General features: G+C 38.8%; 1 protein-coding gene across 7 annotated transcripts in view; it reads right to left on the reverse strand.

The window, feature by feature from the left end:
* Positions 1-3,064: 3,064 nt before the first annotated feature.
* Positions 3,065-15,305, reverse strand: part of LOC120736906 (beta-1,4 N-acetylgalactosaminyltransferase 2-like) — a 29,481-nt gene continuing 17,240 nt past the window's right edge. For 4 of the 7 annotated variants that reach the window (XM_040037282.1, XM_040037279.1, XM_040037281.1 and 1 more), the window contains exons 5-12: positions 13,141-13,196; positions 10,484-10,550; positions 9,995-10,108; positions 9,718-9,804; positions 9,305-9,486; positions 8,442-8,585; positions 7,701-7,929; positions 6,701-7,613 (exon numbers count right to left, since the gene is read on the reverse strand). In XM_040037282.1, coding sequence (XP_039893216.1) covers positions 7,420-7,613; positions 7,701-7,929; positions 8,442-8,585; positions 9,305-9,486; positions 9,718-9,804; positions 9,995-10,108; positions 10,484-10,550; positions 13,141-13,196 — 1,073 coding nt within the window. In that variant the 3' untranslated portion in view covers positions 6,701-7,419. Of the gene's footprint in view, positions 3,481-4,562; positions 4,921-6,700; positions 7,614-7,700; positions 7,930-8,441; positions 8,586-9,304; positions 9,487-9,717; positions 9,805-9,994; positions 10,109-10,483; positions 10,551-13,140; positions 13,197-15,305 lie in introns of those variants that run through there. The other 3 variants (XM_040037285.1, XM_040037284.1, XM_040037283.1) reach the window with 3 other exon arrangements.

The following is a 15,305-nucleotide window of genomic DNA, read 5'->3' on the forward strand; positions in this document are numbered from 1 at the left end:
CATTACTGATTCTAAGATGGTCTTTATAGAAATCCTGTTTGGTTTTTTACATTTTCTGTCCCTTTTACAGTTTGCCAGAGCAGCTCTTCACAGTCACTGTCCACATGGGTCAGTGGGAACAACAAATGCTCTGCTAATGTGTGATTCAGACCAGCAGCATCCAGCAAGGTCCGGACCACTGTTCCTTCTCCCTGCTAGAGTTTTTTGTTTGTCTGTAACTGGAGAATCTGATTTTTGTTGAGGGTTTTTGAAGCTCTCTGTGCTGGAGGAACAGCCTCACACTTGCAGAGGTAAGCCAGTTTGCAGAGGTCATCTAAACACCCTCCCACCCTTGCTTTTATGTGGTAGATTTCAATGACTGCTGTTATACTACAACTTAACACACTCTACAGATCCCTGATTCATTTATGAAGGCTGTTTGAATCAGTCATATTTTAGGTATTACCTTTCAACAAAGACGTTTGGTGGATGTTTCTTTACAGTTCGATAATGGACCACATGCTCAGCATCTTCTTTCTTGTTTATTATTCATACACCGTAGTAGAGAGATAGAGATAACTCTATTGTCATTGCACAGTCATAACTAGTACAATAGCACAACGAATATGGAAACTGACCCATGTCGGCACTACACACAACACAACATAACACAGCACTGTAACTTTGCTTAATAAAGAAAAAGAATGAGTGTGTGTTTTTTACTGCACATTGTCATTATTATTATTTTCATTGTTGTTTGTCCATTCAGTCCTTGTACAACTGTAGCAAGAGCTTGGTCTGTATTGCCAGCAGTATTCGGACTTGTTTCTGTTGGATGTCCACGTTCAGAGCTGCCTTTGTTTGTTGTTTGGGCATAGTCATAGTTTTTTTTTTGTTGTTGTTGTTTTTTTAAGGTGTAGCTAGATGGTGTGGGGCTTCCACTTGGGTGGCCTCAGGATTTCATCTTTGCTTTTTATTAAAAAGCTGGCTGACCATACGTTAAGGAGACTGGTAGAATTGTTATGTACACAGAATTTACTGAATGTGAATTCTAAAAGATGATAAAATGATTACTTCGAGTAAATATCATGACTTGATAATTAAAATATCATGACTGTAATTCATGTTTTGAGCACAGTGTATGAAAGTGGACAAAGTATCAAGTACATGTATTTGTTACACTACAGTACTTCATTGAATGTAATGTGTTTAAGGCTTCTTGTAACATAAGAACTTCCTTTTGAGCTGGCAATTTCTTATACCAAAGGATGCAGCACCGTTCTTCTCAAGGACACCACAGAAGCTTTCAATTGGGCAGCGTGGGATATCCACATATTGCATCTCTTCTCCACCCACCCACAGCCACTCACCTGCGAGGTAATGTAGGCCTGTCCACACCTATCAGACAGATACATATAAAAACTTATAAACTAGTATGAGTTCTCAAAAATATGAACAGGGTACAGAAAACTACCCAACCTCATCAGTGTTAGCCTCTTGTGCTCTCTCTTGTGCTCTCTCTTGTGCGAAGGTGTGGTCATCTGGACTGATCAGGGTGACCAGGTTGTAGCGGTGGTTCCAGTATGAAGAGGCTGGATCGTCTGTCTCCGCTGCATCCAGAGACCTGCAGTGGTCTAATGCCTCTTCCCATGTTTTATTCTCCTTCACCAGAACCAAAAGGTCAAAATAACATGTGAAATACAGTCTGTCATCACAGTTATTGGTTCTCCATTTACCGTTAAACTCCCTAACACAGTCACTGTGGCTTTGGTTCTGCAAGAATAAGAAGAATAGTAGAGTAAAGCGCATTTGGATGGATTTCAGAGAAGGCTTTTTTGGACCTCTTGAGCTTTAAGTGTTAGAAAAATAAACCTAATTCCAAAAAACACGAGTCAGCAACGTGACTGGGTATCTTAGAGAGGCAGAATTTCACAAAGATGAACAGAGTTTTACAAATCTGCAAAAAACTGCAACTCCAAATTTATCATCAACAGTGCATAATATCATCCAAAGATTCTAAAAATCAGGAGAAATCAGTATTTGATAGCAATGTTCTTTGGGTCTTCAGGTGGCATTGCGTTAAATGCAGAAATGATTCTGTCATGGAAACCACTGCATATACGTAGCAACAGTGCTTCTACTGCTTCTATTCACCAGTAACCTTTGAAGCTTCTTAACCTCACACTTCTACATTCAATTCAATGTCCTTCTGTGCAGATGCAAAATTGCACCTTCAACAGCAAAAGCTACTGTGTACCTTGTAGCTCCACTTACCTGCTCAGCGCCAAACTCAGTTCTGTGCACCTGCCTTCTACCACCATTTAAATATGCAATATGCAGCAGCATTCTTTTGGGCACCACAATTCACTGATCACATTAACTTGGTAGACCAAGACGTCAAGTTCACCAGGGAGAATATAAAAAACGAAAGGCTAGCATTCTTAGACTGTGAGATTTTCATCACTAATAGGTGACATTTAAAAGCTGAAACCAATTCTCATTGAGCAGTATTTAAGGTTTGTCTCTCATAGGCTACGTTCACACTGCAGGTCTTAATGCTCAATTCCGATTTTTTTTTTTTTTGTATGGTTGTTCACACTACAAATAAAATGTGACAGCAAACGCGCTCTAGTGTGAACGGTTCATGGCCCTTAAAGTGGCCCACATGCGCAAAAGCAGAAGTCACACACAACGCGCTCTGTTTACGGACGTAAAAATGGCAGCTACAGAGCTAGTAGGAGTTGTTGCAGCAGTCTATCAATTTCTGCACAGTCGTAACCGACAGAATTTATTAGAGAAAGAAGGACACTGAGAAAAAAAAAGAGAACCCGTCATTTAACAATTTAACAATGGCCTTGTTTGGAGCAGTGGCTGCTGCCTCCGTGCAAAGGGCATATATGGATGCTTTCTCGCTTGTCTTCTCCGGCGCTGATAATTGGCGTCTGTCCTGTGTCAGTGACGTAAAAGATGGATTTAATGCGACATGACCATTCAAACAGCAGTCACTTTCTGAAATATCAGATATGTATCGGATTCAGTACCACATACGAAAGTGACCCAGATCGGATTTGAAAATATCGGATTTGTGCTGTTCAAACTGTCATAGCATGATCGGATATGGATCGCATAGGGTCAAAAAAGTCAGATTTGATGCGCTTTCGCCTGCAGTGTGAACATAGCCATAATCCACTGGATCACAAAATAGGTGTCATCAGGACATTACAACAAAATCCAGGGTGTTCTGGATGTGGTGTTCAGAGCTGCCCACCAGCGGGTTGAGGATCGAAGCCAGAAACTTGGAGATGTTATAGGTGACCGAGTTGATCATGCAGACAATCGGTCTTAAAGGTGCACCCTGTTTATGTATTTTTGGTAAACCATACAGGCTTGGTGTAGACTCCCCTGGGTCAGCTGAGACTGAAGAAGTCACTTGGATGAGTGACGAAACGTTTCTCCCACAAAACGCTACGTCCAGATGAACAGAATCAACTTTTGGAACTTCTGTATTTCACAGGGAGAGAAAAGAAAAAGAACTACTGTATTTATTCATATTATTTAATATTGTGAATTCTTGACCCTGATGTGCTATGAATCCCCCAAAATATTTAACATACTTAAAGCAACTTTTTTGTTATTGTTTTTTATTTTTTTATTTTGTTACCTTATGCTGATTACACATGTTAACTTCAGTACTGTTTTAAATGAAGAACGTTTTAATTTTTATGTTGTGATATTTTTTTTAAACACAAGGCCTGACCATTTCTGTCAAGCCAGTGAACTTGCATAAGTGGTTGGGAGACTGAATACAGTATCCTTCGCTATGTCCCATGACAACGTCTATTAAGTATTTTTATTCATCTTTAAATGCCTAAAGATGACTAAAAATGCTTAAGAAGAAAATTAAGGTTGTCATAATTCATGCATGACAGGGTTAACTGAGTTAGAAGTTAGCAGGGAGTTAGCTCGCTAGCTTCCAGCTAAAGGGATTTATGAAACAAATTCAAACGTACAGCTCTGCTATCACTTCGAACATAAATGAAGACAGGAAAGTAAACAGCAGTGATGTTTGTAGGGTTACTGAAGTTGGACTAGCTGGTATATAATGATGTGCTACGTGATCGCTAGCACGACAAAGCCATGTTAGCATAACATAAACAGTAAAGCTGGAGGACGAACGCTAATGAACGGAGGACTTTTTTCAATTCTATAAAAGTTAATATGAGGGTTCCCAATGGTTAGGGGCAAATGTAATCGCGTGGCAGGATCCTGTAAACAGACCAAACATCAGTCAGGAGAACCACCGAGATAATCCATCCACGATACAAGGTTAGTCACACTGCGGCATGGGCTGGGCTGTAGGTACATCGTAAGGGTTTAAAAACTGAGCTTTAAAGTGATTAGCAGTAATAAAAGCCGAGAGAAGCTGACAGTGATCACTGACTGTTTTTAGGGGCTTGTTGAGATTAAATTGAACAAGATACAAAGCATTAAAACATGTTAAAAACACAACAGTCTTATTAAATGCAGACTGGGCCCGGAAGCAGGATTCATAATGTTATCACTTAAAGACCAGACACCGGTCATGGAGGCTAACAACTGCTGCCCAAAGAACATCTGGATTAAGCCATACGGCTTCAAAGTTTTAGTGCTTTACAACAAACGCTCTCAGTCGCTGTTGCCATTGTCAAGCATTAGCCGCATAGACACCAGTAGTTTTCCGTCACTCTCTCGTCCTCGTGTCACGGATTGTTTTCATCTTCAACTAAACTAAGTGCTGGTTGACTATTTGCAACGATGCAACTGTATGACGTCACTACCCAGAGTGCATCTTTGCTTTTAACTTAGCGTATAACAGGTATTTGTACAAATTTAGGTCATATACAATCATAGACTGTACCTTTCCTTTCCATACTGCAGCTCCTCTTGGTTCAGGTCTTGAATCTGTGTGGGGTTAACACAGAAAAAGAGGAATAATCTGATTAAACTTAAGAGTTCCTCATTTAAAGTTAGTTCTTTATTCATACAGTACTGCATGTAGTTACACATTTGTCCCTATTTACAACAAGCAAATATTTAACCATACAGAAAGAAGTTATGTTCTTTACCTCTTACTAGATTTAGTGTGTTTGGTGCTGAACAGGCCATGTTTTAGAACACAAAACAGCTTCGTGCTGTAGCCAAAATCCTGTTGTGAACATGACGGGTGAACCACAGTTGGGGACAGAATAGCGAATGAACTGAAACTCGATATGTGACTGTTAAACTGAGCAGAATTACAGATTTAAATGATAACTCCATTCAGTATCACCGTAATGTCACAGTTTCCCCCCCAATGCAGTTACTTATATATCGTTTTTATAAATGTCAGCTAATCATGATTCATAATTGAAAGAGGTAATATTTTGAGCTCAAATAATGGTTTTCTTATTACCTTCTTCAGAATGAGCACTACAACTTCATTTTATGAAACCAGTGCAAAGTGGACTTAAATCACCATATCTTTAAACAGAGCTGTTTTTCTGGCCATCTGAATGTATTGGCTCTCTTTTAGCTGTGATTTTGTTCTCTCCCAACTCTTAAGGGGAGTATCTGGATCTATACATGTCATCGTGTTTGGTGAGCAGGCCATGCTTTAGAACTGGAAGCAGCTTCCTGTTGTAGCCAAAATCATCAACATGGTGAGTCAACCACAGTTGGGAACAGGTAACAATCACAATATGAAACTCTGGTAATCTGAGCAAAGCTGCAGAGTTAAGTGATAACTGTCACGGGGTGGGAATAATGTGGACCCAAAGAAAAACCTGTACTTTGGCTTTGAGGATGTCCACAAAGGCTGCAGAAGACAAAGTCCATGAATAGAAACAGGTGTTGAGTAAGAATAACAGGTGCTGAGACAGAAAGGCAAAGAGAAAACTGAGGCAGTAAATACACACACGTTTATTTGGGTAGTGGGGAACACATGCGTAAAAAAAACCAAACAGGTGCAACAAATCAATGGAAACAAGCTAAATGAAGTAAAAATAAACACAAAGCACAAGAGCCAACAGAGGGAAGCAGTTCCAATATGTTTCTGAAACGTGCACTGAAATGAACTTAAGCTGTTTGAGCCTTTTGTACCACATATCTTTAAATTGTTATTTTAAAAAAAACATATTACATAACTTATAACAATACATGACATGTGAGTTAGGGTTTTTCTTTCTGCTTAACAAATAATAGATGGGTCCAAAAGCTTTTTATAGGGCACTCAGGTGTCTGTGTGAGGTCAAGATACACACCTGTTTGGATAAATCTTTGACCTATGCATCTCAGACTAGTGGGTTGTCTGTAAAAGACTGAACAAAAAACCAATTGAACTCATTCAACAAACCAGCATCTAAAGCTCACTGACAACCACCCCCTCTCAGTAAACATTGCTTCTATAAAAGTGAACTCTTTAGCCCATTTACACCAGGATTCAAACATGTGGTTAGAAGGGAAATTATGGCATCTGATCACATCTGTGTAAACTATCATAAGTATAAATTTTAAGGAACAGCTGACCAGCTCCCAAGCAGGATTTCAACACCTGTGGGATGGAGTAGTGCATTTGTTTGTTTTTGTATAATATGATATTCTTCAGTGTGTTATGGCTATATGAATTGGGTTTTTTGCTTTTTAATTCAATTCAATTCAATTTTATTTATACAGCACCAAATTACTATAACAGTCACCTCAAGAAACTTTATATTGTAAGGTAGAGCCTACAATAATACATACAGAGAAAAACCCAACAATGATATGACCCCAGTGAGCAAGCACTTTGGCGAAAGTGGGAAGGAAAGGAAGGAGGAACAAATAAACTGGTGATAAATGACAAGAAGTGATCACTGAACATAACAGAAAAAAAACACGAGAATAGATTAAAAAAATAATAAATAATGCGAATGAAAACAACCAACAACCACGAGATATTACAAATTAGTAGAATAAAGGTGGAATCTGGCTTGGCAAATTTAACTATTACTGTTACGACACTGTTCATTCTTGTGCAGTATGTATATTTATTTCTTTGGTTTTATTAAATATAAACATAGGTGACATAGATAAATGAATCACAACATCTATTAGTCATGTTGATTTTAGCGTGTTTTGTACTTCTGTGAAGATATATAAAGTTTTAAAGTTCAGTGTATTAGATTTACAATGAAAACATGAGTGAAAACACAGGATGACAAAACAGCAAAAGAAAATAAGTAAAAACAGAATTCAGTGTCACCAACATCACAAGATATTAAACTCTATAAGAATAATAAAGAAAAAAAAATCTTGATGAATAAAATCCAAACAGAGAGCCAAACTCGGCTATATTCACTGAGAATCCTAAACTCAGATAACCCTGGGACCATGACAAAACAATATGACACTACAAGTGACGCTGATGTTCTTTGAATGAATCTTCTATCCATATGTAATGCACTTAAGGTTGTTTTTGTAAAAGTGAAGCTGCAGTTTGAATTCTTCATCATTTTCTCCCGGGTTTCTATATTTGTCGTATATAGAACTTTGGCTGTCGGCTGTTTTGGGTTGATGACCAATGGATACGTGACTACATGATGCAACCAGCAAAGAGCCCAGACCATCCATAAAAAACTCTAGAGTTAGAAATTGGAATTTAATATTTAACACAAAATGCTCTTGCTGTCATTTGTAATATAAACTTCTTTGAGATCTGGACCTACCTGAATGTGCTACTCGCTGTAGCTTAGGGTCAAAACCAACTTTCTGTACAGCATCTGTACGAGCCAGGAAGAAGTTGACCACTCCATTAGCCAAAAAGCATTGTGGGTAGCCAGGAAGTGAGTGGAATTTCCCCTGAGACTTTCTGTATAGGCAACCACCTTCATTTTCCTTTCCTTCCTCATATATAAGAGTAAAATAAAACTGGTTCTCTTCTACAGCCCCACCAACCTAATACGAATAAAGAAACACAACATCTTGTTACAAAATGGCTAGTGTTTCACTGCAAGCTCCAATATTGTTCAGTCGATGTTCAGGTAGACACTACTTGTCATGCTTGTTTTTGAAAAGCAAATCTAGAAATGAGACTAGTCTTTCAGGTGACCTATGCATCTGTCCAGAAGCTGGTTCCACCAACTTTACTTTATTGTGCCTGGTCATAACTGCTCATCTGATCTTTGTTAATAATAGATGTTACAGTAAACCCAAAAATCTAGAATAAGCTTTGTCTTCATTGATTATAAAGGATCTGCTCCATGCAAGTTATTGTGAAGTTAAGACCCCAAACGTTGGCATGCTACATGGTCCAAAAGGCCTAACTAGATCAGATGTAATAAAGGAAAAAAGGATTACATCAGTCTAACATGTGTATTTTATGGGTGTATTATATTTACCTTTTAATGTTCTATTCAAATTATTTTAAATAAACTGCAAAAGCTTTATGTGAGCTATTTCATTCTCACCACATCCAGTTCAGGGTTCGCCTCCATCACCTCCACAAGCTTCTCTATCTTTGTCTTCTCTGTAAACACAAAATCATCATCCACCCACAGGAAGTACTTGGTGGTTACCTGGGAAACAGCCAGATTTCTGCCTGCAAACCAGCCCTGAGGAAGGAAACATCTTTCACATCTTAATCTTAACATTTTAATCTTTTACACTGGTGTAATGGTGCTCTCAAGTGATCAATACAATAAAAGTCATTGTAAAGCAACACTTGTTTTTTGTTTTATTAGCAAAAAACAAATTTCATCCATCCATCCACCTTCTTCTGCTTATCCGGGGCTGTGTCACGAAAGAAGCAGCCCAAGCCTCCCTCTCCCGAGCCACCTCCTCCATGTGAAGGAGCCCTACTCTACTCTGAGCCCCTCCCGGGTGGCTGAACTCCTTACCCTACCTATCTCAGTGAGAGGCTAGCCACCCTTCAGAGGAAGCCTATTTCTCATTCTTTTACTCACTACCCACTGCTCGCGACCATAGGTGAGGGTAGGGATGTAGATCGACTGGTAAATTGAAAGCTTCGCTTCTACACTCAGCTCACCCTTCACCACAACAGACCAGTACAGCGTCAGCGGAGTGGCACTCCACCCTTTTCCTGCTGAGGATCATGGTCCCAGATTTGGAGGTGCTCATTCCCACCGCTTCACACTCGGCTGTGAACCGTTCCACCATAGGTCAGACTTATTTTAAATTCATACATACAAGAATCTGAATTATATCTGAGATTTATCTGGTTTTGTAGAAAATTCAAACTGACAGTTTGTACCAACATTGCATATTTAGTAAACACAACTGTGGTTCCAATTCTTGGATCTACCACACATACCTGTGCTGGAGGCATGATGTAATGTAAGATGTTTTCTCTATGAATTGGCTCTGGTTCCAAGCTGTCATCTGCAATAATCACTTTTATGTTGTTGTAGAATTTTCGGATGCTGTCCAACAACACCTTCAGTTCTCTGTAGCGCAGGAAAGTCTTTGTGGTGATGGTGACTTGAGAACTAATGTCTAAAAGGCAAAAGAAAGCAAATTATTTTCACTTTTCTTCAGTCAATAGAAAAATTAAACAGCAGAACAGAAAAAGGTCAGAAGAAAAGGATACACACTGATCTTTCCTCTTCTCTCTGTAAGATTTCAGTCATAAGTTTTACCTGCCCACACACCTAGAGCAGGCTGTATCTGGTACTTACAAATAATAAGCATTTCATGACTGAATCTTGGTAAAAAGCGCACTCCTACCTGTCCCCATGTCGTACAGGACTGGTATATGAGGCTGTTTGATGGCAATGGGGAACACCACTTCATGGTTTTCAAACTGGAATGTGGCTATAGAAAAAGTGGAGAAAACAAAAGTAAATTAAGAAAACACTTTTCACTGTTACCTGAATCCGCTTGCATTTAATGTTAAAGATGTTAGAAGTTTACATTCAGAGCAAAGAGAAAGCTCATAAACAAAAGAACATACAGATATCAAAATTTGAAATTGTAGGTCATTTATCATTTCTTAGACATATACCAAGGTCTCCAGTGTTTATATGGTAGATAGTGCTGGTATACGACACTTTGGCCAGCAGGCTGTTGAGGATTACCAGGTTACTGGATTCAATTATCAGTTTGTTCTCACCAGAACCTGTGAATTAATAAAAAAAACAAGAATTTCACAACAGTCTTACAATAACTTGGTTAATATGTTAATGTGTAAGAGCCAATGTAGCAACTTCGTTTTGTGTTGTAATGATCGTATAACACAGTATGACTATCATACATGATGCTCAATTTTTACGTTTCTAAAGCAGTGTGAAAGTTTGCTTAGCCAGATCAGCTTTACCCATATTTGCTTGACGACCACTAGGAAAAGGAAACATTTTTACTGACTCTTCCATGAAACAGGAGAGTTGGGCTAAAAAGAACACATCATCAAATGCCCCATACACCTTAGAATTTAAACTATTTGATTTTTTCACCAGTTTATAAATAAACTTTAGTTCTGACAGTCAATTCTCACCTTTAACTGTCACGTATTGATGTTGTATTTCAGTTGTGAGGATGCCTTTAGACACACTTAAGACCACCTACAACAAAAAGACCTCAATAATGTGAAGCAGAATATTGATACCTATACAATCATCTAAACAATAATAGCTACACTAAGCTGTATATGAAACAGGCTTAAGTTACTCTGATTTTCTTAGGTATTGCAGATGGAACTATGTCTTAACTATATACCCTTACTGGTACAGTGTGCAGATAGTGCAGAACACAGGTTTCACAATCAGGTTTCACAATCAGAAAGCATTTCAATGAAAATCATGTTTGTTATGAAATATTTGATGACAATGGAATGCCTTTGGCTATGGAGGTACAGAAGGTCATCTGCTAATTGGAAGGTTGGTGGGTTGATCCATGGCTGTTCCTGTTTGCATGCCAAATATCCTTGGGCAAAAGACTGACCCCAAGGTGCTCTCCAACTCTCTCGGAGTGTGAACGTTAAAGCATAGCGTTCTTGTGTGAATGGGCAGATTAGGCATGTTTTATAAAGAACTTTGAGTGCTCTAGAAGAGTAGAAGGTGCTACATAAGAAACACTACAAATGCCTATGGGAATATCTACTAATTTGATATAGGTGTCAAGCTAACTGTCAAGCAGCAAAATGAGGAAAATAGCATGGAAACTGATGCTAGTTTTTTTAAATGACACTACTGCTAAATATCCTTTATGATCACTGAGATTGAACTAAAATCACATGACATGTTTATGTTTTTAAGACCAGGGCCCGTATCCCTAAAGATTCTGAGAATCCTCTCAGAGAGCTCCTAACTTAACCTAAAAATTCCTTGCCAGGAGTTTTAGCTTAGAAGTGATTCCAGAACATTTTCAGTGAACTCTGAGCAAGGAATGGATGGAAAATCCTATCTTAGTGAGGAGGTGTGGTTGACCCCGTTGCTAGGTATGAGTCATCATTTCAAAAGCCGTGATTGGTTGATCCTACAAGTTTGATGGAAATGAGCTTTTGGTGATAATGAGCAAAGGATGTACCCTCAAATCAGTAAACATAATTATACACTCTAATCTTATGCTGACTGTAATTGTAAATAATATTTCACATTCAAAAAAATATCTGGAAAATGAATAGTAAGCTGTAGGGGTTATAGCCTAACATTAGAATCTAAAATATGTGAAAACTTAAACTCATTACACCCTGTTCAAATAATGATTCGTGTCTTATTTGCTCATATTAATATCCTAGCTGGCATATTTTGTACTTTCACTCCCACATGGACCCCGTTGAAAACAAGATGGCCTATCTCAAGGGGCTGTCCTTAATGAAGTAGAAATCACAACGTTACAAGTCCAGTGTGGTCTTAATGAGGGTAACACGGCTCAGCTTTTAGCAATGTCTGTGATTGCAGACCCGAGTCATCACTGCTGCATTGTTGCATTTTCCCGGTTGCCAAATACCTCAGGGTTGTGATTACTTTCGTCTCCGGTGTAATAGTGTTGTGGCGTCGAGTTGGTGAAGTAATTGCATCTCTAAGGAGATCCACCACAAACATGATTCCTGCACGATCCAGTCTGTAGCGTCTCAATAATTCCCTGTCATCCAGTGTTTGCAGGACATCTCTCCTGCCTCTTCTGTTGGCCATTTTGTGCAGCTGCTTAGGGGAACTCCTAAGCCACTAAAAGTCCTCTTCCCTGCTCTTAGCAGATCTCGCCTTAGGAGCCCTTTTAAGCGCTAGGAATCTTGAGGAATAGCTTTTATATTAACTGGGATTGTCGTGTCACTTTTAGGGGAAATTCTAAGAAAACGTCATGACTCTGAGAATTTTCTTAGAATTTGGCCGCTAGGAGCCACTTTTTGCACAAAAATTCTTTAGGGTTACGGGCCCTGGTGTGGGCAGGCCTTTTTAGAAAGCTGTTTCTGATTTTGCTGATTATGTATACCAATCTATTTGCTACAAAGGTACCAAGTTATTTGAATAATAGTATGCAATATTTTATGTAGTCCATGCCATAAAATCAATCTTGGCAAACTGAGATTAATATATTAGATTAGCAAGATTAACACCAAGATGGCTGCTGTAAAATAATAATGATATAAAAAAAAAACATGTGTCTTGTCCATAATCATTTTTCCAAATTTATCAATGTAATTTTTTTCTGTCCTTGTTTCACAAAGAGAAGGATCAAGCTAGCTTCAGCTGTAGGATCACAATCGTTGCATTTAATGACATTTAGGGATTTGAAAGTTAAATACATCAGAATCCCCCTTGAAGTATGAACTTTACACTTTCAGCAGCCATCTTGATTAGACCAGGCAACATCTACTATGCTTTACCATCAGTTAGACGTGAAAGCTTGTTTCCACCACTGAAAAAAGTATTAATGAATTGATACTTTTTGGCAACTGACTGGCAAAAATGATACAATTTTGAGTTATCTCAGAATTGTGACTTTTTCTCAGAAGTTAATACGATGAAAATGCCTAACTTGAAATTTTGAGATAATAACACAAAATTTTAAGATGACCAATTTGACTTTAAGACCATCATTCTTACTCATAGATGATCATTTTTTGTTTGTTTTTTGTTTTGTGGTGGAAATAAGCTTCCATAGTGGCATCAGTGTAAGAAATCCCCAACTCATCTGTGATGTCACACCAACCTTGTAGCTCTTTCTTTTTTCTGCATGCAGCCCTAAAGCTGGAAATGAAATCCGTTCTTTTATGAGAAGACACATAATTAACTCAAATTTAGAGTTTACAAAAAGACTAAACTTTGCAAAGCAAGTAGATTAGGTAAGGCAAATGGTTTGGGGTATCCAGATTTATGTTTTCTAAAAAGTGTTTCACACATTCATACAGTGCTTTAGACTCTATAGTTTAAACACTTTACCTCGCATGCATGTTCACTTAAGAACCACCTGGTAATCTAATAAGCATTTTTTTGGGCTGTGGGAAGGAGCCAAAAAAATCATGAGAAAACCTACACAGGCCCAGGGTACAGCAAGGCTGGACTGGGACAAAAAATCGGCCCGGGCATTTTGACTAGAGACCGGCCCACCAGGATAAAGATTGAAAATGTGACGTCATTCAGGGGTAAAACCGCAAAGGATTCTGGGAATTTGTGGCAAGAGGTACTAGCGCACGCAGGCTTTCAATTGAACTCAGTTACCCAGCGATAAGAAGAAACCCAAAAAATGGCAAGAAGCTGTTGTATTATTAACTGCAATAGCTGGTCGCATGACAGCCACGGGAAGCCGACGGGTAAAGAGATCGTTTTATTTTTATCGGATTACGTCGTTGAAGAGAAATTTTTTTAAGCCATGTTTCCGAAGTAAGAGCCGACGGATGGTCTGAATATACCAAATATAACGTCCCAGAACACTCCAGCTCACAGGTTAGTCTGCTCCAAGCATTCCCACAAAGGTCAGAGTTTTGTAGTAGTTAATACGTCATTTTTCTTAACATAATTGGTGATATAGGTTACAAGCAAGTCTGGCGCTGAACAGAAATTGTCGCGCTATGCTCCTTTGTTTATTGTGCATAAATAGTGAATTGTCCTGACACAATATTGCGCTTCGCTTCTGTTATTATGGTACATTGACAAAAACATATACTTTTATTCACAGGATAAAACAGTTGTTTTGTATCACTAATTGCCCAGTACGATTACAGCATACAATATTATTGTCACTGCTACATTTCTGTAATGAACCAGAAATTATTTCCACTACTAATTAATTACCGTTGAGCTCAAAGGACCTATTAATAAACGGTTAACAAATGTGTATTTATGACGACGATTTGTGAGACTGGTAAACTTATGATACGTACGATGGTCTTTCGTTCTACACGGTCATTTCAAGGTCCTGCACCAGTGGCGGCTGGCCCATAGGGGGCGCTCGGGCTCCGCCCCCCCAAATGTGGAGGAGTAAAAATATATATTTTTAAAAAATTCATCAATGATAGTTTTACTATGTGTGTGCCCATATACAGCCAGGCGTATTTTAACATTTTCACCAGCTGACTCATTAAAGTTCAACCAACAAACGGTGTTTTTCTTCTTCTGGGGCGCTCGTCAAAGCGCCCTTGATATGCAGCGAAATAGCCTATCATTAAATGGTTGCCAGGGGAAAATAATAAATATTTGACCTATCAGCGTCGCTGAATTAAATGGTTTGGGGGCGCTTAAAATTGCGCCCCTGCAGAAAACGCGCGAAGATTTGCTGTTCTAGAATTTTACCTCAGTCAGTAGCCTAAGTGAGCTATAAGGTCAGAGAGAGACGATGGCAGCGGTATTGTTAACGGTTGAGGCACAGCCTCCCCCAAATTCGGTTAGATCGCTTCTAACCTACCCTTTTGCCAGAAGGACAATGGCAGAAAAACTGCAAGTTAAAGAGTTGGGACCTGACAAGCCCGAAATTCAACTAACCCAGGCAACGAAGGAGAAGTCAAAAGCATACAACAGGACTTTTTGTCGGAGTTGGTTCCAGCGCAAGTCGTGGCTGACAGGCTGTGCATATTGATTTATATGATGCAGCCGGCTTTATATTGTTGCTTGATTACACCACACAACATTGGATTGATGTAGCCTAAGTAATGAGTAAGTGGACACATTCATTTTTGCTTAAAGGCTACTGGATGCTAATTTCTTTCGCTTTCTACCTGTAACTTATGTAGCTAGAGGAAAGCTTTCTGTTGTGTGTTGCCATCTAGTGGGCATGAGGTATCACTGTATGAGTTAATCACCTAGCAACAAATTAAAATTGTGTTGTTTGATGTACTCATTAAATGGGTCATTTTAGTCGATATCATAAAAATTGCCCCC

The sequence above is a fragment of the Simochromis diagramma genome, unplaced genomic scaffold, assembly GCF_900408965.1.
Source record: "Simochromis diagramma unplaced genomic scaffold, fSimDia1.1 OVJJ01000516.1, whole genome shotgun sequence".
Lineage (NCBI taxonomy): Eukaryota > Metazoa > Chordata > Actinopteri > Cichliformes > Cichlidae > Simochromis > Simochromis diagramma.